At 37.5% G+C, this 27,247-nt stretch overlaps 1 protein-coding gene across 24 annotated transcripts in view; it reads right to left on the reverse strand.

Annotated features, from left to right (window-relative positions):
* The window catches only part of clasp1a (cytoplasmic linker associated protein 1a), a 48,787-nt gene that overhangs the window by 15,155 nt on the left and 6,385 nt on the right, over nucleotides 1-27,247 (reverse strand). For 7 of the 24 annotated variants that reach the window (XM_047814671.1, XM_047814672.1, XM_047814670.1 and 4 more), the window contains exons 3-24: nucleotides 17,564-17,642; nucleotides 17,332-17,435; nucleotides 16,909-17,000; nucleotides 16,554-16,629; nucleotides 15,968-16,065; nucleotides 14,417-14,487; nucleotides 8,674-8,817; nucleotides 8,076-8,152; nucleotides 7,551-7,643; nucleotides 7,319-7,464; nucleotides 6,806-6,941; nucleotides 6,458-6,528; nucleotides 6,291-6,350; nucleotides 5,694-5,771; nucleotides 5,440-5,607; nucleotides 4,600-4,646; nucleotides 4,282-4,461; nucleotides 3,577-3,600; nucleotides 2,283-2,390; nucleotides 1,891-1,917; nucleotides 1,176-1,334; nucleotides 379-540 (exon numbers count right to left, since the gene is read on the reverse strand). In XM_047814671.1, the coding sequence (XP_047670627.1) occupies nucleotides 379-540; nucleotides 1,176-1,334; nucleotides 1,891-1,917; nucleotides 2,283-2,390; nucleotides 3,577-3,600; nucleotides 4,282-4,461; nucleotides 4,600-4,646; nucleotides 5,440-5,607; nucleotides 5,694-5,771; nucleotides 6,291-6,350; nucleotides 6,458-6,528; nucleotides 6,806-6,941; nucleotides 7,319-7,464; nucleotides 7,551-7,643; nucleotides 8,076-8,152; nucleotides 8,674-8,817; nucleotides 14,417-14,487; nucleotides 15,968-16,065; nucleotides 16,554-16,629; nucleotides 16,909-17,000; nucleotides 17,332-17,435; nucleotides 17,564-17,642 (2,200 nt within the window). Of the gene's footprint in view, nucleotides 1-378; nucleotides 541-1,175; nucleotides 1,335-1,890; nucleotides 1,918-2,282; nucleotides 2,391-3,576; nucleotides 3,601-4,281; nucleotides 4,462-4,599; nucleotides 4,647-5,439; nucleotides 5,608-5,693; nucleotides 5,772-6,290; nucleotides 6,351-6,457; nucleotides 6,529-6,805; nucleotides 6,942-7,318; nucleotides 7,465-7,550; nucleotides 7,644-8,075; nucleotides 8,153-8,673; nucleotides 8,818-11,770; nucleotides 11,913-14,416; nucleotides 14,488-15,967; nucleotides 16,066-16,553; nucleotides 16,630-16,908; nucleotides 17,001-17,331; nucleotides 17,436-17,563; nucleotides 17,643-27,247 lie in introns of those variants that run through there. The other 17 variants (XM_047814673.1, XM_047814669.1, XM_047814683.1 and 14 more) reach the window with 10 other exon arrangements.

The raw sequence follows: 27,247 nt of genomic DNA on the forward strand, positions 1-27,247 counted from the left end.
ACCTGAGGTTATCTGTTTACAGAAGTTGGTGAGGATAAAATTGTTATTAGGCCCTGAAAAATAAAAACATAGAATTAAATAAAGTTCATGTAAACGATTACTTTGTTTCCCATGAACATATGCTGTCTATACATTGTGGAAAACAAACAAAATAAGAATCATTTTACAAAGTCTGAGAAAATCAGTGCATGCAAATCAGAGAACAGGCAAAACAGTAGAGAGGGTTTTGGGCTGGGACAATTTGCTTCGTGGAAGTAAGAATTATCATTAACGAGGTCTGGAAGGATACTTCGGTACTGAGGATTTCAGAACGGTAGGTTATTACGTACAGGATGACATAAGCTGGTGATCCATCATTGCCCTGCCTACTTTACTCACCCAAAGGAGTGAAACCCCGAGCAGGGCTGGTATCGCGGCTGCTCTCGCGACTCGTGTCACGGCTGCAGCCTTGACTCATGCTGGGACGTGGGATGCGACTGCTCCGGGCTAGCGTGCGGTAACGAGAAGCAGCAGGAAGAAGAGCTTTACGACACAGCTCAGCTGTTAGGACACAGGTTAGCACTTTAGTCAGGCATGCTACAATTAGCATGAGAAATTTTGGGAAGAAGTGGCTCGGCACCCAAGTCAAAAGTTAGACATAAAGCAAGATTAGCATTAGTCTGCCAAGACAACAAAGGTAAACGATGCAAGTTTCTGCACTATAACATCAACCAGCAAAAAAAGACATCAAAAGAATGAATGAAAGCTAGTTAGTCATCCTTACCATTATTCAGTAACAGGTAAACCAGTTAAAAGAACAAAACAGCAGTGAGCAGCTAGTCACACAGTAACAGCATCATAATTCAACAACCTGAACCAAAGGCTGAGCCATTTTTCCCTTACTGCGCTGATGAGCTTTTAAGATGAAAATTGTGCCGCATATGCTACAACTGTGAAATAATTATTGTTATGCATCATAAACCAACTGAATGCTTCAAAAACTGCTTAAAACTGTATCACTCATCTTTCAAAACACATTCTAGTTTGTGACCTTAGATGCATCACAAGAATCCATGTTAGGTCTTTACAAATATATTATATATAATAGATATTTTTATTGACACATTTGGGAATTCCTTTTGGATATAAAAATGATTTGAGAGCTATAAAGTATTATACTAGATATCTCTCCTTACCGATGCCCAGTCTGCTCGGGCTTGTCTCTCGGCTGCAGCCCTGGCTTCTCGGGACCCTTGCTCGTTTATCTGAAGATGTAGAAGCCACGGCTGTGGTACGCGGGACTCTGCCATACGTGTGACCCAGCAGCTTTCCTGGGGAACTTGACCGACTGCCAGCTACAAAAAACATAATTCAAAAACTTGGGTCAACTTTTAACTAGACATTTTCTGTGAACAGCAGTTTGAGAAAATTCTCCTCAATTGTCAAGAAAGCTCCAATGTAAAGTCTTACAATATACACATAATGGCAGTGGAGACAATTTTCACACAATGCACTACAAGTTGTACATCTATAAAGTAGCTATGCCTTAATGACGAACTCTGGAGACAAGAGATCAGCTTTCATGGAATGCTTTTGATTGAAAACCAGGATTTACTTGGACTATGGGGAAGATTAATGCAAAATTTGTGCACACATTATACAAAACAATTTGAATACAAATACACAGAAACAATAAATAAACCAGGGAAAGAAACACTGTAAATAGAAATCGGGTGACAAAACATCTATTACAATGATAGAAATAAAGATACAAATTTAAGCACTGGGGTGTTTGGGGAAAACATAACGATACAGATGGTATGATGAGACAAAAGCAAGGAAAGTTCATGCAGGGTGCTAATCAAGGGATGGTGATGCATCAGCTTTGCACAGATGAATCTGGGGGCTTACCACCAGTAGGATTAGCTGATCTGGATCCTTGTATATGGAGGCACACCAAGGGATAGGTGAAAAGTTACAACAGAAGCTCAGTGTGACATGATTATCCAGCATGCATCAGGAAATATGTTATAGATTTGTGCATTAGAGAAGTCAACTCTCAGAGGATGTTACGTTACTAAACTGTAATGTAAATTCAAATACTTAAATCAATCATCAAATGAATTGACTGTGTTAAAATAACACAGAAAATAACCAATGGTTTTTAGCTAAGGAAAGCAACACCATACAGTAAGAGTATGCTTTTCTGAAAATGAAGATGGCCACATTTGGCATGGAGGGTTGTAGAAAAGTGATTCCAGCTATGTGTAAGATGCGAGTAGACAGAGTGGGGGGGAACGTACGCTGAGACTGAGACACCACTTTAGCTCTGCTTCGACCTCGGCTGTCCGTTACTGTAGAGTTTGCACCAACAGCAGTTCCAGAGCTCTGCCTTCTGGTGCGCACACGGCCTGAATGTAAAATAAATAAATAAATAAATAAATAAAAATAGTATAGTATAGCATTAGTCAGAGATAGAAGGAAAAAAGTACTGAAGAAAAAAATAAAATAAAAAGGACTTTATGAACGGGGAAAAAAGACATCAAAAACAGGACAGGATTTAAGGCAGAAATATTTTTAATACAAAACGGTTTGAGAACAAAGTGTATGGACATGCTTAGGAAAAGAAGGCAACTGTACTGTAGTTTTTCAGTGCCTTACTGTAATAGACATATTATACCCTCAGTATGTTCTCAGTCACTCTATGTAGCAAGTGGCTATTACGAATAATATTCTCAAAATAAATTAAGTTAGTTAAACTAAGTTAATTGCACATAGTGTAATTGTAGTTTTGCAGTGATCTGTGTCCATTTTTAATGGAAAAGGTCTAAAAAAATGGCTGGCACGCACAGAATATAACTGATGGAAATAATCAAACATACTTGTAGGTCAATTTTCATCTAATTCTTTTCTATTCAAATTCTTTTCTAATCTCTAGTACAAAGAATATAACCACAGACAAACTCTCCAGTACAAATAATAGTGCATACCAGTAGGTGTTAAATGATAACAGCAGAATTATTACTGTGGCAACAAGGGCATGGTTGAGTGCCAGCTGTGGACAGAGAGAAGGCGGATAGAACTGACAGGTACCTCATGATGATTCTTACGAGTGTCTTGTCATTGCAAGTTCAATTATTTGTCCCACTTTGTATTTTCAGACTCTCCCATTACCAGCTAGCGAAATACAAACTGCAAGACGGCTGTGCAGGAATTGACACACAGATGAGAATCATCATGTATTACCTGCCAATTTGACCAGCCTTCTTCCTGTCCACAGACGATACTCAAACAAGCCCCCGGCACCACAGCAACATTTAAAAATCAATAAGGTACAATGTTTACTATTTTGAAAAAACAAAACCAGATCTGAAATCTGAGCAGAATATTTAAATTCAACGGATTACTACTACAGTACCTATGCAATGATAACTTAGGACAGGATTGAGGCATCATGCAGACAAAGCATGCAGAAGTAGAGCGACCACATGTAACTTCTATTAACATACGGAGGAAACATGAACACTGCTTACAGTCCACCAAAGGACTTAGTTGAGAACGAGACACACATACAAAATTTATATACACAAATCTTACCATCTATTTTACCAGGTGTACCATCTTTGGGGCAAAACAAAAGCAGGGGAGTAAAGAGAGGAAGTATAAGAGGCACAGGTTAAAGTCAGTTAGTTTGGAAGCGTGGAAGACAGGGCTGTAAACCATGACAGGGACTGTGTGGAAGCAGAGGTGATAAACTGTTAATGTCTGCAAGTCAGGGAAGACGCTTTGATCGAGATTATTTCAGCTAATGGAAAAAAAAGAAAATACAGCACAGAACAAGAAGTGATATTAACCACAAAACCCAAAGTGTCTATGAAAGGTAATGCCTCAAAACAGGCCGGTATAGTGCAAAAGGAGTTACAGTTAAAATATAAAGAAAACTATAATCTATTAAGTATAAAGCTGTACATAATATAAACTATTTAGAATGTGCTTGAAAGACCATCTAGCTATAGGAAAATCTGTATCATTTATGAATTTTTCAAAAGTTACCCAAAACCGTGGATAACCAAGCAGAACACAGCCATGACACTGATCGTTATTTGTTCCTCATCAGAGCACAGCTTAATAGCACTTAAGGTGGCCATCAGCTTTATTTATGAGCTGCTTAGACCATAAAAGCCAGTGATTTTATGGCCATTCCATTAAAATTCTCTAATTAGAGTTGAGAGTGAAGAAATCATAAGCAACGGTTGGACATGCTGCACTGGTTGCTGAGAATATGCAAGTTTGGAGTCTTACCCAGAGAAGCATAGGATCCTGGGGGAAGGGCTGCAGCTGAGCTGAAAGGGGAAGGAGAGGGACCAGAGGGCACGGCAGGCATGCGGGACTTGGCACTGGCGGCAGCATTCACGTCGATGTCACTTCGTGAACGCTGGAGTGAGCTAGGGGTGGACGGTGCTCTGGAGCTCACCACTTTACCTATCAGACAAATAGGTCTAAAGGTAAACACCAAATAAAACCAGATCACATTGCATTTACCGAAACAGGAAAAATACAAGTTATGTTGCATAATTCAGCAGGTCTCGGAATTTTACACAAAGGCAGCAAAACACTTACTTCTGGTCATGCTTCCACCAATCACACTTCTCACAGATAACGGCCGACTTCCCATAAAAACAGAAAAGAAAGGTTATTTGTCAGCAGCAAGAATAGTTTGTGTGGGGGAAAAAAAACTTTCTGCACAAACATTAGACACTCTGGGATTGTGAGTTAATTAGTTTTGGGGTGCCAATGTTAGAGAACACAGACGAGCAGAATTCAAAACAGCAGACATGAGTTATTCACACAGCCGTCCATGGGTGTTGTCCAACAACGAACCTATGTAGTATCAAATGGAGCTTAAACTCCTGATTAACAGCCAGGACAATAAAAAAAAAAAAAAAAAAAAAAGAATTTTAAATGAGTTTATTTATTAGCTGAATTGTTGACCATACCAAAATTTACATTGCTGTTCCTTGGTGATTAATGTGCTTAATAGTTTTGTAAACTGCAACCATGGTGATGATGCTTTTGTCTGCTCCAACTGAGCATTGACTAAAAACATTAGTGCACTTGCTCCAGCACTCTAAATGACTACTCCAGCCTAATATACAACACAGGATTGCTTAAAGAGACTGAGATCATCATTCCACATTCCACCTTTATCACTATGCTAACAGCGCACCAATCAATCACGGGACATGCTCGGTCTGCCTTGGCTGTGCAATTCTAGAAAAGTAAATAAATATCAGGGTTGATGACAGGGTTGGCTAGAACAGTAGTGTACATTGTAAAGTGAAGATTGACGCTGTGCTCTCAAAATTTTCTGCCAAACTCATGACATGACTGGCTGTTCATATTAGAGATTTTTTGCAGCACATGCGATAAAGGATTTTTTTTATTTTTTGCACATCTTACTTGAGGCTCTCCTGGGAGCTGGAGGAGGAACGGTCGGACTGAGGCAGTGACACTATGCTGTCAGAACTCTTCAGGTAAGACTGGATGGCCTTTTGATAGGTCGATTCCAGAGACTGAAATAGGTGCTCCGCCTCTCGGTTGAAGTGACCGTGAAATCCCCAGTAACATCTACATAAAAATGATCAACCATCAGTCTGGAACAGTCTGAAATATAGAGCCAAATTGAATGTTAAGATAAAAAAAGGCAGACTTACTTTCTGGCTATAGATCTGGCCTCTGAATCAGCGTCATGTATTCCTTTCTTGATGGTCTCGGTGAGAACTGAAACATTCCTAGGATAATACGGAAACATGATTAAAATGCACACCAATGCAAGTGCAAACAGCTCACAGTAGTTTCTGCTCTCCTTGCTAGATAAAGTCTTTACAGACGAGTAGTCTGTGTCTTTAGAAATGGCTTGGACTTGGTACCGGTCCTTTTCCAATTCCCAATTCACAGCAAAAGGAGCCCAAAGAGAAAGCAGGGAGATTGGGAACCTCCTTATAAAAGGGCTCTGGGGAATATTTCCATGGAAACCAGAGGGATGCATGGCTGCTGCTTACTCCTGGCTCATCAATTAAGACTTGTGAAAAGACTCATTTCTCATCTGTACAACCAAGACACACTGTCTCAGGTTAAACGCCCCCAACGCTGGGGCTGAGGAGCTAAAGTGATAAACTTGGGTAAATGCATACATTTCGTGTGAAATAGCAAAGGATTTTTTATTTTTTTGGTAACGTTTAGTTTTCCTTCATGGCCCGCATTATGACAGTAAAGTTGTTGATTTTTCCCCAGTACATTTTTACACTCACCTCTCTAGTGTATGAGTCTGCCATTCCTGCAACATCAGGTCTAGAAATTCATAACACCGTCTAAAGTAACAAAAGTTTCAAGCACTTTATTAATATAGAGGAAAGAAAATGAAATTCTGAAGCAGTCTCTTGTTATAATAAATAATCATAAATGTTTAGGATCTCACCTTCGAACAGCCACTGATTTAGATGTGCAGTTACTGGTGATGATTGGAATTAAACGAGGATAGTGTGTGTGCTAAGAATAAAAAAAACACAAAGAATAAATAATAAATACATTTAAACACACACACACACACACACACACACACACACACACACACACACACACACACACACACACACAGGAATTTGTGCTGTCGTCCTTTAATGAGGATTTAGATTGGGTGTGTTGATCACCCACTAATTTTCATAATGGATGGAAACTTTTATACCCAGTAAATTTATTGAACTCCCTTTAATTACAAATCACAAAAAAAAAAAAGGTTTTGAAACAGGCTGTGATAAAAACTCACCCGTAAAATAAGCCGAATAGCAACCACACCTGATGTGGCCATGACTTTGGTGCTGTTAGGCACAAGATTGAGCAGCGTGGGCATGATGGCTTCTGCCCCGTGGTCAAATTTGTTCCCGAACAATGAGGAGATGTGTCTAAGAAGGCAAAAACAACATATATATGGAACGGTTAAAGGTACAGACAGAAATGGATCAGGAAGACATCTAGACAGTAAAACATGAAGTCTGTTCACATATCCATCACCGAGTTGTTTTTTAGACATAAATCTTTCTACATTCCACTCGATCTAATTTCACATCATTACAAACACGTTAAGGCAGAAAATAATTAAAGACCTGCACGGCAACATGTTAGATCACAGCAACACACACCACAAATGTCAGACAGCCAAAATGAGATCAGACATCATAAGTTACAAGAAAATGACATCATCTGGCATAAAAAAATACATTTAAATAGTAAAACCCTGTGTGTCAATGGCTTAACATCAGAAAACACACGAGTCTCATACCCAAGAGTGATGCAGGCCTCCCGAACCACTTGAGAGCGCAAGTCCTTCACAGAGAGTTTGAAGGCACCTTCAAAAAGGCGAAGCTGTTGAAAAAAACCCTCATGTTCCGCAGCTCCAGCTAGGAGCAGTGAGCGTACTTTCTTCAGCTAATGAGAAGAAAAACACTTAGAGACTTAGTCGGAATGCTTAGAATATCTATTAGAGGGAAAAAAGAGACTTGAGCATCACTTACAGCAGTCACTCTGTGCTCCCAGTCATGTTTATCATCTGACAAGACCTCACGTATTTTAGTCAAGGAGTCTTCCAGTTCTCTACTGGAATAGATCTGTAAAGAGTATATTAGTTAGGTTCTCATGTATAATCCACAGAAGAAATACAAAAAAAAATACATTAATATATACTGTAATGTTTAAATTAATAACAGAAGATTATTTTCTCCCTAATTCAGTCCCCATCATACGACTACCAACTTTGGAGGGTGAAAGCTAGTCATTTTGTTTGCAATGCTGCTCTTGCTGCAGCACGGTGTGGCATAACACATTTGGAGAAAAACAGTACAAGCTAATGACTATGGAAGGGGGGCAGATAGACACGAACAATTGTAAAGTGTTACTGTGATTTACAGAGGAGAAAAAGTATGCCTCACAAGTTGAGAGCACAGCACCGTGGCAGCGAAAAGCTCTCGAGGCCAAACACTTTTCTGTTGCAGCACTCTAACTCACTTTAAATGGGTTCCTGTGATGTGTGAGCGAATTACCTGCACAGTAGGGACATCTTCAAACGCCTTAATAAAATCTTCTTCATCGACAGCTCCTGCACTGGCTCCTTCTTTCCCTGTACAGAAATAATTATGATTACGATTAAAACTCTAAACGGTTTCAATCTGTTTTAATCTAGCACAGTTTTTCACCCGGGTGATACGTATGGAATACATTATGATAGTGAATACTGTCACGGTCAAGTGTCTTATTCTTCTTACACCACAGCCACTTGCCAAGACAAGCAATTTTCATCTTATACTTTCATCTGCTTACAGTTACATTTATATGTAATTTGCCTCGCACTTGCTGAAAACGAATGACATGGCGATATGTTGTTTAATATATAACTGCAGCTACTGTGTTAAAGCTTTGCACGTGCAACCAAAAACATGCCAACCCATACATGTCCGGTGATGTCATAATTTAAAAGTGTGTGGTCAAAATCATAAACTTTATAGCAAAAAACCCCCGTCACTCAATTTAGACCTGGGCTATATCTCTAGAGAGGGGCATTTTGGTGCCATTTTATTTTGTCTTACTTGCATGTCGTATAAAACCATATGAACATTATGACAAAAGTTCTATGTGAGTTACCTGCAGCTCTGGGTGCTGAGGCAGAACTGGGTCGTCTCATTGAGCCCATGCTTCCTCCTCGTCTGCTGCTGGAGAAACCTTTAGACGAAGTAGAAGAGGAGGACCTGCCTCCATCCACAGAGTCCTCATCATCAAAGTTCTTATCTGCACAAGAGAGGTGTAACTTTGAGCCACACGTTAAACACTTTCACCATTTCCCTTCACTTCAATTCACTTTCATGAGCTGTATTCAGATGAAGCTGAAATTTCAGACATGACCTGGTACATTTTTTTCAAGAATTATCTACAAATAATCCTACTGTTTTGTAAACATTAAGAATCAAGGCAGAATGTTTTAAATACACCTCATTATTTGTATCTGGCTCTGGTTATTGAGGACTCATTCAGTCAGAAATTTTCGTAAGAGCAACACCGAAAATCAATAGTCCGTTCAAAGTGCACAGAAAAGAAACATTCTGTATGTATTCATCAGTCAGTGTTCGTCGCAGTGAAAATGCCTCTACATGTTAAATTTAAGAGGTGTTGCTATTTGGTCCTGTGTTGTATATCGGTATACACGTGGAACACTTTGGTGCCGTTACTAAACAAGCAAAGACTAATATGCTATACTGTACATCAGATGCTCAAGCTCTTTTTAGTGAAGCTCATTTTGTATCAAAATAGACAGAAATAAATATAAAATGAAAAATCACATCAATTAAATAATAATTCTAAGTAAGAATGTGTAATTGTTTAACAGTGCAATGGACAGCATCCAATATCCTGTTATAATTTCTGATCTAGGCAAAATTAATTAAATATGTTAAATATGATGCAAAATTAATTAAATATGATGCTAAAATACTAGGTAATCATCCAGCATTAAGCAAATTTAATCATTTAGACACAAACTATGTCGTCAATATTCTTTGAACGGGTGGTGATGATTCACTGCTACACATGTAGCTGTAATACAACTGTAAGAGCTTCTGTAAAACATGCAACACAAACACTTCAAATGCTCTAGTTCATGCAGCTGGAATCAAATTCTAAATTTATAAGAATGCCAATGAAGCAAAATGTAAAAAGAAAAACAAAAAAAATCATTTACAACAGACACAGCGATACAGAATGAAACAGAATTGATTTATTCTCGGGAAAAATGACAGAATTTAATTTTCCACATGGAGAGTCACTTTGATTAGACGTCTTAAAAAGAGCAAACACCTTCAAGCATAAAAATTCTGACTGAATTTGCTTGAAATGGCACTTCAACTGGCAACTCAAAATGTAAAGCTGATTAATCTACACTCAAGCTTAACGGAAGTCCCTTTCACCAGGATTAGATTAAGGATGAACATAAATTGAACTACACTTTCATCTATTTCTAAACAGTCTGTTTATCTCCTAGTGGTGCACACATAGTTGTGCAGTCATTTGTACCATCCAAATTTACTTGACATTTATTTTAATGACAAGTTTTGACGACTACAGATAAGGAGCCCAAAGGCCTGTGAGTTAAAGGATATAAATGATGGATGTGTCACAGAAAAATGTATGTAGTCCTTAAATCCATAATGCATCACAAACCACAACAGGTTATTTTACAAAGTAATCATGTGCGGAACATAAAGGCCAAAAATGCCCTTGAACTGTCTGCAAGAAAACTGGCTTAAAAAATATAAATAATATAAAAAAATAAAAAATAAAAACTGAAAATGTGTGTGAAGCTCTTGTTAAAATAAAGTGTACACGACTCCTTCTAGTGGACAGATTTTAAAAGTGCACCTTGAAGAATAACTACCTAAAAATAAACCATTGATAATTTAGCCTGGTCAAACATGTACAATAAACACCGTAAATTACACACATAAGAAGAGAAGTAATCAGACAAGCATCTCTCTGTATGTCAGTGACAAAGTAAGAAGGAAGAGCCATTAGCGAAACAGGAAGGAGATGGGTTTATCCCAGTATCCTGCTTTGACAGAAATGGCCCCTCCCATTCAAACACCAGTCAGAAAAAAATGTAAACAGAATTAAAAAAAAAAACAAAAAAAAAACACTAACAAACCTTATAGATATCTGACAAAGCAACTACGACATGTGTGATAAGAAATGCCCATGAACTGGCAGCAAGAATTACTCGTGTTTTACTCTAAATTAGCAGCAATTTAGCTTTGCTTCTTTAAATAATTAGAGCAAAAAAAAAACAAAAAGTATACGTAATATGTAATATAAATTTACGTTTTCAGCATTGGGCAGATGCCCTTATCCAGAGCAACTTACATTCTCTTTTTTTTTTTATACAATTGAGGGTTAAGGACCTTGCTGAGGGGCCCAAAAGTGGCAGCTTGTTGGACCTGGGATTGAACTCACCACCTTCCAATTGGTAGGCTACCACAAGCCCCTGGAGAATATGATTACTACTGAATGATTGCTGGTGATAGATAGATAGATAGATAGATAGATAGATAGATAGATAGATAGATAGATAGATAGATAGATAGATAGATAGATAGATAGATAGATAGATAGATAGATAGATAGATAGACAGATAGACAGATAGACAGACACAGACATAAAAAATGGTGTGAGCATCAAAACTATCACCAGCAAGTTAACAGGTTTTATTTGAAGCATATTGCAATTCTCTCTCTCTCTCTCTCTCTCTCTCTCTCTCTCTCTCTCTCTCTCTCTCTCTCTCTCTCTCTCTCTCTCTCTCTCTCTCTCTCTCTCTCTCTCTCATCTCTAATATTTAGATGTATCTGATATTAATAGAAGGACAAAAGGAGGAGTTTGCAAGCTGTTCAGCCCTCCTCTGTTTACCATTCTGACACAAATACACAACTCTTTGCTGAGTAAAAAAAAACTGCTGTTTTCAGTTTCATCTTATCCAGCAATTTGAGCAGTTTATTATTGCTTATTTTCATTGTGTATACCTTTGAGCTAAAGTTCAGAGATCCATCCATTCAGTGAAGAAAATGTTTGCCATTAAATATAAATGTTAAAGTGGTCTCGGAGCTTAAAACGACCGCCTTATTCCTATAGCACGCACATTTCCGTTAACTTAAAACGCAAGATCAGCGCACATGAAATAATTTCACTCTTAATACTCACCTTCCCCTGTTGTCATAATGCAAGAGTATTTTTGACTCATAAAACAAGCAGATGGTAAAGAAAACAGTACAGACTCAGAGTTTTTCTCTGGTGTCCTGTCTCCATCCCTCCCTTTCCTTCCTTCTGGCTCGGGTCTTGTGACTGCGCAAAAGACAAAAGCCACCCCACCGAGCTAACAAAAAGCTGGAGCCGTTACTGTGTGTGCTTGAAATGTATGTAAAAATTCATTTTCTTTTGTGTTCATATAAAAGGAAGATTGTTTTACTGAATGCATAACACTCGTTCCTCCTAAACATGCCCAAGGCCAAGAAAAGCAAATTCAGTATCAAACATTGAAAGTGAAAGTGAGCTGAAAATGAAAATGGAAGAAATAGTTGGATATGCCTAATATAATAACTAAAACGTACATTACACCTACTCAATGCAGGCAATTATCAGCCAATCATGTGGTAGCAGTGCATGTAATACACAGGATCTTTTGTATTGCACTGCTAACACAAGATATTGTGGTAATGCAAAATTCCCCAAAAATCCTGTAAATGTGGATCATCAGCTTCAGGTATTGTACACATCAATCACCGGAATGGTGAAAAATGTGACCTCAGTCATTTTGATAGTCCCATAATTGTTGGTGCTAGAGATTCTCAACAGAGTATTTCCATAGCTGTTGATCTCTAGGGGTCTCTATAGTTAACTCTATAGAATGGTGCAATAAAAATAAAAATAAAAAAATGCATTGAGCAGCAGTTGTGTAGATAGAAACACCTTGTTGAATAACAGGGATCAACAAACTGTCGAACTGGTTCGAGAAAAAACATCTCAAAATTCACAACATGTCAATGCTTGAGTCAAATGGGTTATAACAGCAAAGCAGAAAACCGCTTAGAAAGCTGAAGACTGGAAAAATGTAGCCTGGTCTGATGAATTATGTGGCACACAGTTGGTAGTGGCCAAATTTGTCTGCATTAATATATAGATCCAAACTCGATTGTGTGAACAGTTCAGACTGGTGCAGGTAGTGTAAATGTGTGAAGAATGTTTTCTTGGCTCACTTTGGACCCATTAATACCAATCGTCATAGTTGTTGAACATGTGCATCCCATTCAAGGCCAAATTCTACAGTCTTCAAATTTCCAACATGATCACGTACCAGATCACAAAGCAAATGTCGTCTCAAACCGGTTTTATGAACATACTAATTTCAGTGTTGTTCATGGGACTTCCCAGTCATTGGTTCTGAATCCAGTAGAACACTTCTGGGATGTGGCAGAAGATGAGTCTCACATTTGTATGAATCGCATAACACATTCATGACAACATGGACCAGAATCCCAAACATCTTTTGGAATTATTGCCATGAAGAATTGAAGCTGTTCTTATATTTTTATTCAGATATAATAAATGAGAAAATGACAAGGCACCCCAGGCAGACTAAAGCACAAGGGGAGAGATGGCTAGACTGTCTGGTCCAATCCCACAGAAGACCTATTGTTGCACAAATTGCAGAAATAGGTCATCCTGGCTAAGACAAAATTGTGTCAGAACACACAGTGTAACTGCAGAATGGTCAAAGTTCCCATGTTAGCCCCTGTTCAACCTACTTAAACATTGTTGCAGACCAAGTACATCCCCTTTTGTAGCCACCAGAATAATGTGCCCGGTCACACTGTAAAAAATGTTCAGGAATTGTTCGAGGAACATGACAAAGATTTCAGCATGTTGACACGCCGTCCACATTCACCAGATTCCTCAATCTGATCTGTAGTGGACAAACATGTTTGATGCATGGAGGTCCCATCTCACAACTTACAGAACTTAAAGGATCTGCTGCTTAGGTCTTAGTGCCACAGCACACCTTAAGAGTCCATGCCTCGAAAAGTCAAAGCTGTTCTGGCAGCACAATATTAGTAGTTTTAGTGGTATGGCTGATTGGTGTAGCCTAACTATAAATGAATTATTAAGACAGTTAAAAATTATTATTACGAGGCAGTCAATAAATGACAGTCAATAAGTCAAAGCAAAAAAAAAATAAAAAATCTTTCTGAATCACAATGGAGTTTATTTTTGTCATCTTTAAAAAAAAATTGATGAAAATAAATTGATGCTGTTTATATGGTGAAGGATATGGCATGTCGTTCAGCACTACGAGAACTAATCTATCCTTTAGTGCCCTGGCACAAACTGACCTCCTGCAAGCCAGGGCAACACTGAACAGTATGCAAACATGAAAGCAAGCCACTGACTTGTGCACATACACACATGCTTACTGTACAGACACACACAGCAACAGGACACAGAGGAGACAAGGGGATGTGACATTGAGTGTGTCAAATAAACAAAACTGGAGAAAAAAAAAGAGGAAAAAAACGACTAAGTTTCATGAAGCTTCTCGAATCAGAGTCAGTCTCAGCTATTTATTTTTTCCTTTATAGAACAGATTATAGCAACATTTTCATTACTAAAGGCACTGACACTAACTAAGGAATTAAGAACAAGTCTCACTCATCTCCTGTTGTTGAAGTTACCAACATAATGCTATTAAATGGCATAGGCATATGTACCTCTGAACCATCATAAAAACTGCAAAGATACAAGATACTGTCATTAACCAATCATTGCTTGTCTTGATTAAAATTCCAACTTTACCTGACCCAGAAGAGAGGATCATGTTCCCAGATCTTTGGACCTCGTCAAATCTGGCAAAAATTACATTCAACCTGAAAAAAAATAGCAGAAAGAACAGGTTGGTAACTAGTTTCTTTCAATGCAAGTCAGAAAGAAAGAATAATAAAAAAAAATATTTGATCTACATTTAAAATGTAGATTGTTAAATGCTCTGAATAGTCCAAGAACAGCAAGTTTATGAAAGTAATGTCAGCATATTTTTAGACCTGTGTCTACATGGCTGCCGTCTCGTATGTTGTATAAACACATAAAAGAGGACGTAAAGATAACAGCATCAAGTACAAACTATTTTAAGCTTCCGGTACAAACCCTAGACTTTCCTAGCACTGTTCATACATAAGCACACCTTGCCTGGTTGAGTCAGACATATATTGACAAATGATATGCATGTAAGAATTGATCAATTATGAACAGACAACAAAGATATATTGCAATATAAAGAAAACGCTTTAGTTAATAGGCTTTTATAGCGGTCCACCACATGCATCAGAAATCTATTCTAGCAAATATGCTGTTAATGTCCAGATTTAATATTAGATCAGTTCAATAATGTGATATTTTTTCTAAGGTTGATTTAGTTTGATAGAGAAAGATTACAGGCTGGTGTGTGGTGCAAAGGGATTTATGCAGTTTCACTTCAAATACCAAAACCAACAACCGTGCCACATTTAAGATCAGAGAGATCACATTCACATTTTTTCTTCATTCTGTTGTTTAATGTGAACATTAATGCATAAATGAGCAGGCCCTATGCCACCCTAAAGGGGATAGATTCTAACAGTTTGGCCAGAAACATGCACACCAATAGCCTGTTGGAGGTCAGTCTGTAAGGCCCTGGCAGTGCTTCTAATGTTCCTCCTTGCACAAAGGAGTAGATACCGATCTTGCTACTGGGTTGTTGCCCTTCTACGGCCCGGTCCAGCACTCCTTGTGTAACCTTCCGCTATCTGTTCTGTGATCAAAACTGTTCTGGTAGAGACACCAAACCTCCATGTTGTTAGATGTGCCATCTATTCAGCCTGACTGGGTTGTAGGTACTGCCTCAACAAAGACCCTAACCAAATACAAAACTAGAGACAAACCACTCAGGAAGGATGATGAGAGAGCAATTGTATGTGGCCATTACCTACAAGAACGTTACACCGTAGCCCGTGTAACTGACTCAATCAGTTATGATTCATAATGAAACAGAACGATATCAATGACTTGATGTTATACTCTGATGGTTATGTGTTCCCTCATTTTTTTTGCGGCGTATACTTAATAACCGTCCCGACTCAAATAAGATATTTGAGTTCAGAGAAAATGTCTTGCCAAATAAACATATATCAATGTATACTGTCTGCATGATCCAAATACCGCTTGAAAAAAAAAAAAAAAGAAATAATCATCTAACAATTGGGTTTATTTAATGTGGCAAGACGGTAGGATATGAAACATAATATAGTTCAATGGGGGAAAACTCATCACAAGTTCGAGTTAAAAACCCTGCATACACCAAGTCTATCTCACCGTGATTGTGGCAATCCTTTCTTGCTGAGGTCAACTCTAACCCTTTCTCCTACGTGTCTATATATTTCCACAAGGCAGCTCATGGCACTGTCCCTCACCTGGAAAGAAAAGGACGCCAGACAAATGCATATACGGATATATACAAAGAGTGCATGTTTAAGCAGCACTGACAGATAAATATGCAACATAAATATTCAATTTAAATATTATAAATAAAACTTCATTTACAATTACACGAATTTAGAAATGAGCGTTAATATTAATCAGATTCAAAAATTCTCAAAATGTACACCTCTAGTTACATAAAAAATTGACTACATCCCACTAAAGATCCAATTGGAATTATGAACAAAATTTATGTGAACATTGACCGAATATCACCACCAGGGGGTCTATTTGCTCACCAAAGAAAGAGTTGCAATTTTTCTGTTTGCAAAGTAAATTGTGAAAATGTGAACGTGTAATTGAAAGATCGAACAAGCTTTACTGTGGAACATGAAGTGAACCAATATGACATTCTATACTATATTACAGTCTCTAAGTGCATTTGTTAAAACTAGGATACAAACAATTAAAATGTACAAACCTGACTTGTGGGGTCTCCCAACAGATTACATATATGTGGTACAATTTTGTTTAGAGTTAATCCCTGGGCACCATACCTAAAGCAAAAAAAGGCCAACAAGAGAAGAGCAGATTTAATGCATCATGGAGGACATTTCAAACACCCAATTCACACATTTGATAAATGCCTATTCACACCCTGCTATACAGTACTATGTACGCAGATACTAGACAGAAGGCTATATTACTATACAGTTTATGACTAATATTAGACTAACATACAGAATTGATAAAGCCCTCTTTGTTTGAAGTTAGGTAAACTTGCGTATTTAACACATTTCTTACAATAAGAGCATTCCAGAGAAAGTGTGACCTACACATTCAGTGTTGCAATAAGACAAAGACAGACTCCTTCTCTGGTCCTGTTGTTTTTGTGTTTGAATCCCCCCAGCATTCTGTCCCACACATACTGCAAAAATGCAATAGTAAAAACTGAGCGTTAATCAATAATGCAACCAGCACAATAGTTGGAATTAGCACAAATAATGACCATTTCACTAGTATTTATACTAAGAAAAAACAACAATAAATGCTTATAGAAAATGTATTAACGATGGTGAAGCCCATTGTTAATGTGTAAAAAATGAAGTATAAAGTCAAGGGATGCTTGCAATGACATTCTAACACCAATAAAAAAACTATTAGGTTGCAACACAGATCATTTAACTGAGAAGTCATTATTACAATTATGATTTGTAAAGGGATATAGCAATTTCATTGTAAAGGCAGAGCAGAACTACCTGAGGATTAGCGGCCTGTTCCATGATCTTCAGCAGCAATGTCTGGTCCTGGTCTCTGACTTGATCTTTGGAGTCACCTAATCGATCTATCAAGCTGGGTAAAACTGAGACAGAAACAAATACAAAAATACAACTTAAGTTCTAAATTGGTAACCACTTATTTGACAGACATGCCCCCATTTGTAAGCTAGTCCTGATGCATTTTTAATAAGAAAATATAAAAGAAGCTTACCTGTTCCGATCTGGGTCCGAAAACGGTCTTGTAATCTCGTCACGAAAGCAGACAAAATGTCAATTCCCAGTAACGCCAACTAGAGAATAAAATACAAAGAAAAATATTATAATACATTTATTAGAAATTTATACTGACATTATAAAAGTATTAGAATATTTTAAACATGTCCATTATGTGACCATTCAACTGACAAGTATTTTGGAGACACTCATGGGCCTCATGAGCTTCACCCGACATTAAAATGATTCGTTATGTTACAGAATTTATTCCCTGAATATTCCATGAAGTATGGAGTCTGTTTTGACAAGACTGCATCACACAATTCCTGCAACTTCTTCCAGGTGCACTTTCTGTGAATCTCTCCTTCCTAGATTTGTTCTAGGAATTCAGATGCAATGATGGAGAAGACCAATGAACAACACTAAACCTATAGTCATGTATATAAAACCAGTTTAAGATGACCATTGCACTGAGACACGGTACATGATCATGCTAGTAGACAGACAGAAATGGAACCTGACGCGGTCTTCTGCTGTTGTTCTTGATCCCCCTCAAGGTTTGAAATGTGCCTTCTAAGATGCTTTTCTGCTCACCACAATTGCAAGTAGTTATCTAAAGGGGTTTTTACACCTGGTCACTTCATACGTTTTCTGTGATTGGATAGCTATCCGATCGTAAAAAGACCAGGTGTAAATGCCCTCCGAAACGTTTTTGAGACTGATAATCTGATCGCGCAAACCACTTCAGGAGGTGGTCTGGGATGCATTTCAGATGAAACTGGACAGGTGTAAATGCATGTGGTTGTTCAAGCCATATACGTCAGCGCTATACTCCTCCCAAACGGAAGTACGTCACTCGCAGGTGACTCACAAGTTGTGCATCGCGCCAGAAACAAATCAATGTAAATGCTGTTTTTTGTAGCATAACCATCGTAACGAGTTTTTCGTCTTCTTTTTGATTGCATTCTGAAAACCGCATACACCAAAACGTGTTCCATTTCAATTACCCAGAAAATGAGGTAAAATATCTTTGCATATTGGGCGGGACTAGAAAGATCGGATTGATCCGATTCACCAAGACACATTTATGTGGCCTGATGTAAATGGAACAGTTTTTACAAATCAGATCTCTCTCGGATCAGAGAAAGCACATGAAGTGACCAAGTGTAAAAAGGCCCTAAGTTACTACAGCCTTTTTGTCATCTCAGGCAGTCTGGCCATTCTTTTTTGACCGCCTTAATCATAAAAACATCCACAGAACAACTGTTCATTGGACCTTTTTTCTGTATTACCATCAATTATGTTATTTTCTTCATTTACAATTATTCCTCAATTTAAAAGTAAATTTGCCAAAATAGCTATCTTGTGCATGTGCGTGTGGGAGAAAGCAGACGAAGCTAAGTTAAGTCTGGATTTGCACTATTCAGATATTAATATTCAAATATTTAAACATGATAAACATGCAAATGCAAGTTTAAAAAAAAGGAAACCCAAATTAGTCTCACTGTTCAATTAAGTGTGCAAAGTATACTGTAGTCTTCAAATACAATCATATTTCTTCCCTTCTGCCAGAGTATTTCCCTGCACATATACATACTCAGCTATTCAGCTCAAATGGGCTTAAAAGGTATAATCTTGAACCATTGTTCGTAGACAGAGAAGAATTATAATAATTACAGTGAGCACTCAAAGAAGAAGAGGAAAGCTGAGAGAGAGCCAAGCCAGCTATGGAATACCGAAGAAATGGAGTGTGTGACGGTTTTAAATACTAACAAAATGAGTGTTATACAAATACTATCGAGTTATTTACCTTTATATTGATTTTGTCACCTATCATCTTACCATTATACTTAACATCATGCGTCATTTATTTAAAAGTGAAACATTAATCTTTTTGCTTTACTCACATATCTGGACTGCTACATGCAGTAGTTAGACTAGTAATAGTAATTGATGGATTGCCTCTTAGTTGGTGCACATGCCTGATAAAATTCCATACTATCATCTAAAATGATCCAGAGCATCCCACAAGTGCTTCATGGGGTTGAGGTTAATCTAACGGCCAGCGACACTGCCATGCAGCATGGGCGTTCAGCTAACACAGAGAAACTCAAATCCGTTCATGCCTGACATTATGAACGTGTCTCCAGAGACAACTTGTAACTGAATCATTGCATCACTGTCTATCTACAGCAATGATGCAGTAAATTCAAATTTTATTTGTCACATACACATACAGAGTACAACATGCAGTGAAATGCTTTAAGTTTCTGCTAATCCCAGGTTATTATGAGCCCTGGGGTCAAAGCGCAGGATCAGCCATAGTACGGCGCCCCTGGAGCCGGTGAGGTTAAGGGCCTTGCTCAAGGACCCAACGTTGATGTCTCAGCAGCTTGTGGGCTTGAATCCCTGATCAGTAACCCAAAGCCTTAACCACTAAAAAAAAATCACGTCCTATTAGTTCGAATTAGTTGGTCCTTTGTTGTTGTCGGGGAAGCATCAAGAATTGTCTTTGAGACACAAATCACCCAAGATGCTTAATCTTAGAAGTTGCTACGGTGTGGTCACTGATGATCATCTTCCCTGTTAATCTACTGAAACCTTATCCTTCCCTCCATGCATATTGGCAGCATTGGCACATACCATGTCAGCCTGTAGCATGCCTCTGCTTGCTCCCTTGCACAGAAACCTTTTTCTAACAGAAACCTACACTAAAAAAAAAAGTTAAGGCTTGTTCAAAACCTGATTACAAATAAATGATATGAGATACAGTTGCATTTATGTCATCAGTACTTCTGCATTTCTATACATTGTGTAACTAAAGATCTTACTCCTTTTTGCTGTAGAAGAAATGAGAACATTACACCTCATAACTTATTCAGAGTGGTTTTACATTTCCAGTGCACGAGAATGACGCACAAACGTGTAAGCTGCTCATGTGAGCTCACACTCGCATAAAAAAATGTCAAACAGGTTTAGCTAGACGATATTACGAATGTTAATAACTAACTAAAATACTTGTTTTATTGTCTAGTTCATTATTTCTGGGGTTGCAAAATTCCAGGAATATACAAGGCTGGAAACTTTCCATGGGAATTAACGGGAATATACGGAAATAAACTGGAAGTTAAAAAAAAAATGCATAGTTACCTATAACAAGGATGTAGTTTTAAAAAAAATCTTGCAGCATAATTGTGTTTAAAACAATAAGATTTAATGCAATTTAAGTTGAATTTGTACCCTGCATTCCTCGGTCACTTGCACACAGCACACTGCTTATTGGAGGGCTATTGAGGTCAAACCCCCTGCATGTACATGCATTCTTCCATAACATGTACAGTATTTTGTACACTTTATTTTAGGGTCATTTAACTAGTTGCTTATTAGCATGAATATTAATAAAATAATGGTTATTTATTAGTGCTTATTAAGCACATATTAATGCCTTATTCTGCATTACCTTATTCTACATTCTTAATTGTACCCTATACCTAAACTTAATAACTACCTTACTAACTCTTAATAAGCAGTAAATTAGGAGTGTTACCACATGCACAAATAATTTGATGACCTTCCCCCACACACTCACTCCCCCTGAAATAAAAAAAAATCCTCCATCCATCACTTAAGGGGTGTTTCACCTCCATTTTCCAATCCTTGACTAACCCAGAAGCAGAGACCTAATAAGCTTGAGAAAAAATGCATCATTTTACATTTTGATTGGGACTTTTTTTTATAAGGGCAAGGGTGGGGGATGCTTTCATTTTACAGCAATCGTAGGGAAATATGTTCATTACGATTATTAAGTTTATGTTTATTACAAGCATAATGATGTTTATTATGCTTTTGTGTTACTCAATGAAAGAATCAATTAAAGTTCTACTTACAATTAAATCAGTCAAGACGTCATTTTTAAAATTTGTATTACCTTGCATGCATGTCTGCTAATGACCAAACAAAATGGTTATTTATGTTTGTATATGATATAGTTTATATACAATTCCCTATATTTACAAATAATTCCCATAAATTCGTGTAAATTCCAATAAATTTCCATAAATTCCCGTAAAATTTCCAATTTGGAATATTTCCAAAATTCCCCAGCTTTTCCCATGGAAAGTTGAGTAATGGTAAATTTCCGAAAATTTTCCGACCCTTTGCAACCCTAATTATCTCTCACATATTCAAATAAACTAATAAAAGTAATTAACATTAGACAACAGGTTTGCACCAAAATAAATAAATAAATAAATAAATAAATAAATAAATAAATAAAAACACCACTTGGCCTGAAACCTACAAGAAAGTCTTTGCATTCTCTCATTATAGTCCAAGTGTAAATGCTCTTACCTCGTACTGTCAAGTCTACACAAAGCAGAATAGAAGCTACACGACATAATAATGGGTTGTTATAATTCATCAAAACATCTACAGGCAGCTGACCAAAATGAACTTTGGAAAGCCCTGAGCTTTTACAGTTAGAAGGACCTTACACTACATGCGTACGAGTATTTTTTGCTTTTATCCATTAAATTAAATACACGTAGAATAAATTAAGAAAAGGAAATGTTGCAGGGTTTGCCTCTTCTACTTGGCTTCACCATTTAAAAAAACTGCTTGCAATTAAATTAACGAACGTTTCCACCTTGTTAAATATGGATTAGTAGGTTCACTGTGACCCAGTACTGTGCTAAAAGTGTGTTTGGGGAGAATTTGGCCTGTATTCATTCCACCAGTCTCTATCAGCTGAGCCATCTGAGTTCAGAAGTACAAATAAACAGTCACAGGAGCCATGTTGAAATCCTCAGCACTCGTGAGACCAGTTCCTGCAGGGATGAGGATTATCACACAACGCACCAAAGCCAAAGGGACCTGAGAATCAAGCATCATAACAGCAAAACAACCCAATAAATACAAGATGATAATCCTAAAGCACGGCCACATCTATAATCAGTTTGATTATACACTTTAAACTTTTAGACACTGCAGAGTCTAAAAGTTTAGACAGAGAGAGCGAGAGAGAGAGAGAGAGTTATTCTATTGTATGTTAAACAAGGTTAAAGCAGCTGTGCACCAGAACTCTTCAGTGCACAAATGTAAAATGTTTACTACTTCGAGCTCAGTAGTTAAGTCAATAAAATAAACTTTAGACACCACTGTCATTGCACAGGTAAAACTCTTAAATCTTTAAAAAATAATAATAATAATGTGGGAAGCAGATACTAACTTCATTCCATTCCTGTTGGCACAAGTGGAAAATCAAATCTAACTGGAAAACAAAGAGACCACTGAATACACACGTACACACAGGCCCTATTCACATTTGATAGCGATCTGGCTCACATGTGGACAGGTTTTTCGGGGTGACGCTATGACTGTGATGCGATCAAACAGACCACTTGTTTAGGTATTGCTGGGATAAATGCAGCCACATTGCATCTGTAGTGTGAACAGGAATGGTCCCAACAATCAAAGGATCTTCTAGTCACCGGTATTTCCAATTGTGCAAATTTTTAACCCCCCCAACAAAGCTGATACCCATCAACACACATAACAGGACCGTTTTCTTTGTTCGTGTTCTGTTGGCTTGCGGCATATTATTTCGATACTTGCAAAATGTGCAAAGCTGTGATGCATGTTGGGGTTTCTTGTACTTATCAAAAGCTTTGCTCCCTACTCTCTCTGACATGATAAATTTTCACTATTTTTTTAGCGAGGAAGAAAATCCAGGGTAGCATAACACAACCCCACTGTTTCACAAACATGCTCACAGACAACAATGACTGATTAGTGTCACTGTGTCTGATGGGATAGAGAGCTTACATGAAATATGCTGATGAAAAACGCACAGGGACAAATAAAATAAGTTTAGTCTTTATATTTATTTAATATCAGTCATACTGAAAATCTTAAAAAAAAAAAAAAAAAACACTCACTACCAATCACACTACCATTCGAGATCTGTTAGATCTGTTGGAAACACTCGATTACGTTAAAAAAAAAAGGTCACCATTACAACCTGTCTGTAAACAGTCTTACACAGGAATCGAGGCTGGGGGATACAGCAAAATAATCACCAATCACTTTGGTTTTTTTTTTTTTTTTTTGCTTAAAAACATTGTTAGAATTAATTTGATACATCATTCAGCCTAAGCCTGCTCCCAATGTGTTAGACTTCTGCCGCAGTAATATATGAGAGAACCTAAATAATAAATAATGAGAACCTACAGTTGGAGGCTGTTAATCAAGGTCAAGGTAATCATAACTAAACAGATTCTGACAAGAGTTTAGGAGGCTGCTTCACCCAAATGACACATGAATTAACAAACCCTGACATGACTAGTCTATACTTCATACAAGAAATGACACCTCATCACTTTTACTCTATGTTAAAGCTGACGATTGGCTGACTGATAAGTTTGATGTTTGCATTGCTGCAACGTTGTTTTTCATGAGTGATGCACCGCCTACGAGTCTTCCTGATAGAGTAGCACTGGATTTTATGCACAACCTTCCTTAAAATGGAAATATGTGTTTTAGAGTTATAAATTAGAGTGACCTGGATTGAGAGTTCTATCCCAGGCAAGATTGCATTACTGTATGTTATGAGGTGAACTCCATTACTTTGGACATATTTATGGTAAGAAGTACAAATATGTGTCGCAGCATCATGGTATCGGGTAACAATTTAAAAAATACAAGCAGGTGATGAAAATGGTATTATGGGAAGTTAAACACTTGCACATACTTTTCACTTTATATTACACTGTGTAGATGATATCTTTATTTAACAAGGGGAGAAAAATCACAAACACGAGTGACCACCCACATCTAAGCGATTCAAAATATATCGAAGTAATAAATGTGATCTATTTATAGAACAAATAGGCAATTACAATCAAATCCACGTAATCAGAGTAACGTCTAGGTTTTGAGATCTGCTCCTGGTTGCTGTGTTGGAATTGTGTAATATTTGCAACAGCATCACATGCCTGAAATCCCCACAATATTGGAACCATTTGAAAAACAGCCTTCTGCAATCCTCTTTGTCCTGAGCGACATTACTATGAACAGCTGTAGACCTCATCTCTAAGCTCTTTTAGCTTACCTACAACACTATGAGAACTAGTGTGAAAAGATTTGGTTACACCAAATATTCTGAGGGAAGCAGGCATTAGCTCTAGGTAGCGTACATACAACACGGCAGACTTAGCTATGGGTAAGTGAAAAGGTAGCTTATTCTCAACGTGTTTAACTGCAGGTCTTGACATTATACAAGCCTGACATCAGTTTAGTGTTCCATGCAAGTTGTTACAATGCTGAAACGAATCAACAAACCCACATTACCGCTCCTAAGCAGTCCATAATTCTGGCCTTTTGTCCATAAATAAGTTACAGTAATGGTTACATGAGTTAACAACTGGTAAAATGAGATTTTTGTTCAAAATGTCTACATGAATGTTATTGCCAATAAAAGCAATTTAGCATAAAGCTACAAGCGGTAGCTTGTAGCAGTTGAGTAACGAGTTACATCCCAAGAGCCTTTAGACTGTGGGCCTTTCAAACACAAGATGGCTTATGGGAGCATTCGAGACTTCATTTACAGCAGCTGTATAATGGAGATCATTGACAGACCACAACAGATCATCAACAGCAGAACACAAAGAGCTGGAGAGTAGGAGAAAAAAGGGAATGAGCACAAATGGAGATAAGCTTGTGTATAAACCAGTCTGTGTTACACTGCTCTGTCTCAGATGCTCTGCCCATGGGTGACCGTGTGTCCGGCACGTTCTGTACACCGTTTTAGCCACAATCATTAGATCAGGGAAACATATTCAACATTCGTTAACATGTTACAGATGAAATGACCCACTTCCAAGCAAAAATCTGCTCTGATCAATACCGGCAAATATAGAAAATGAAAAAGCAATAAGCTTTGAATTACTAAGCTAACTCTGTAGTTAACTACTACAGAGACTTAAAACACAAAAACTAATATCCAATTATTCTGTACACACAAAAAAAAACACAACCTAAAACTATACCTGCTTACTTAAACACCTATGCAGAAAAACACTTTTCTGTTTAAATATTTGTGAACACCTGACAATCACAAACATAAGGTGGAACCACACAATTGTACAGGATGCCTTTGTGTCTATACCGGTACAATTTCTCTTCACTGAAACTAAAATGTCCCAAACATGCTCCTGGATACCATGTATGCAGTGCAAAATTAGGTCTCTTCTAGGCCTGGACACATATGGACACTATTTTTTTAAATTATTTTCTTTGGTAGTTTAAAATCATCTGATTACAAGACAACTACGAGATAAAATATCCAAGTGACCGATTCTCAAAAACCGGTCCACCTGCAATCAAACTTTATGTGTAATCAAATGTGACATGGCTGAACAAGCGCTGCCTTGTGCTATTAACATCATATTCTATAAACACCCTGGAAAAAACAGATCATAGGATCATCTGAAGCATCATTAAGGAACAATGAATGTGACTATTATTTCGATGCATATGAGATGTATATGAGAATATAGAGTAATAGACATCTCTGCACAAAACAACACAGCATTTGATTTCAGACAGCACACGGTTACATAAAAGAACTTGTATTCAAATTCATTTTATTAGTATAGCGTGTTTAACGATTCACATTCTCTCTTAGCAAAGGAGCAGGTGGGATGCAGACAATCAGACATAGAGCTCATCATTTTCTGGGGTTCAATTATTACATCAGCCACTATTTTGTAGCCTTTAGTAATTGATCCATGTACATGTTCAGTTGGTTAGCTAACAAATTAACAAGGTCTGTCATTTTAGAAGCAACGTTAAAGAAATAAATCATGCGTTAGTCTGCATATCTGCAATCATATATATATATATATATCGGTGCACGAGTAGATGAGTTACGCATCCGCTGATTTTTGTTCCATGTTCACCCTAATATTTGTGATGTACAAGATGACTAGGTAGACAGACAAACAGACAGAGAGACACAATTGGAAACTCCTGTTTCTTGAACTGGTGTCTGTGCCTTGTAAAGTTTTATAAGCCTTTCTGTAAAATGACTACTGATGACAGTAAGCCATAAATATTTCAAAAGCTTGGTTTTTAAATTAGGAGTAAACAAACTATGAAATATGCATTACAATTTCAAGCAAGCAAAATGGTCAGAATTCCAACCTAATTATTTTATCTATGCTTTATACGTTCTGTAATTTTTTTTAATAATTAAAAAAAATACAGTATTCATTGTTTCACCTATACGTTTCTGTGTGTTACAACATTTTCCTTTGTGATTTATTAGACTGCTGGAAGATGATGATCAAAGTATTTTAATCAACTGATCAAGCCACACTTGTGCGGACTGGCCATTTTTCTTAAAGTGTACGTTTAACTGTGGCTTCGACTTTCTGTGCGTCTTCTCAGCACGACGGTCCTGTCTGAAAAGGCTACACTGAATCAGCACCACATGAACATTTGGCTATCCTGTACATAAATATGCCACATCCCCCCAAAACAAATTAAAAACAGAGACTTGATTAAATGATACTGATGTTTATTCTCAAACCTTTCGATTATGATAACGGCTACTTACAATTATTACGGAGAAGTAAACAACCTGAGAAGGATCGCAACCTTTGATCCCTATTAAGTAGTCATA

This window comes from Tachysurus fulvidraco, chromosome 6, assembly GCF_022655615.1.
Source record: "Tachysurus fulvidraco isolate hzauxx_2018 chromosome 6, HZAU_PFXX_2.0, whole genome shotgun sequence".
Classification (NCBI taxonomy): Eukaryota; Metazoa; Chordata; class Actinopteri; order Siluriformes; family Bagridae; genus Tachysurus; species Tachysurus fulvidraco.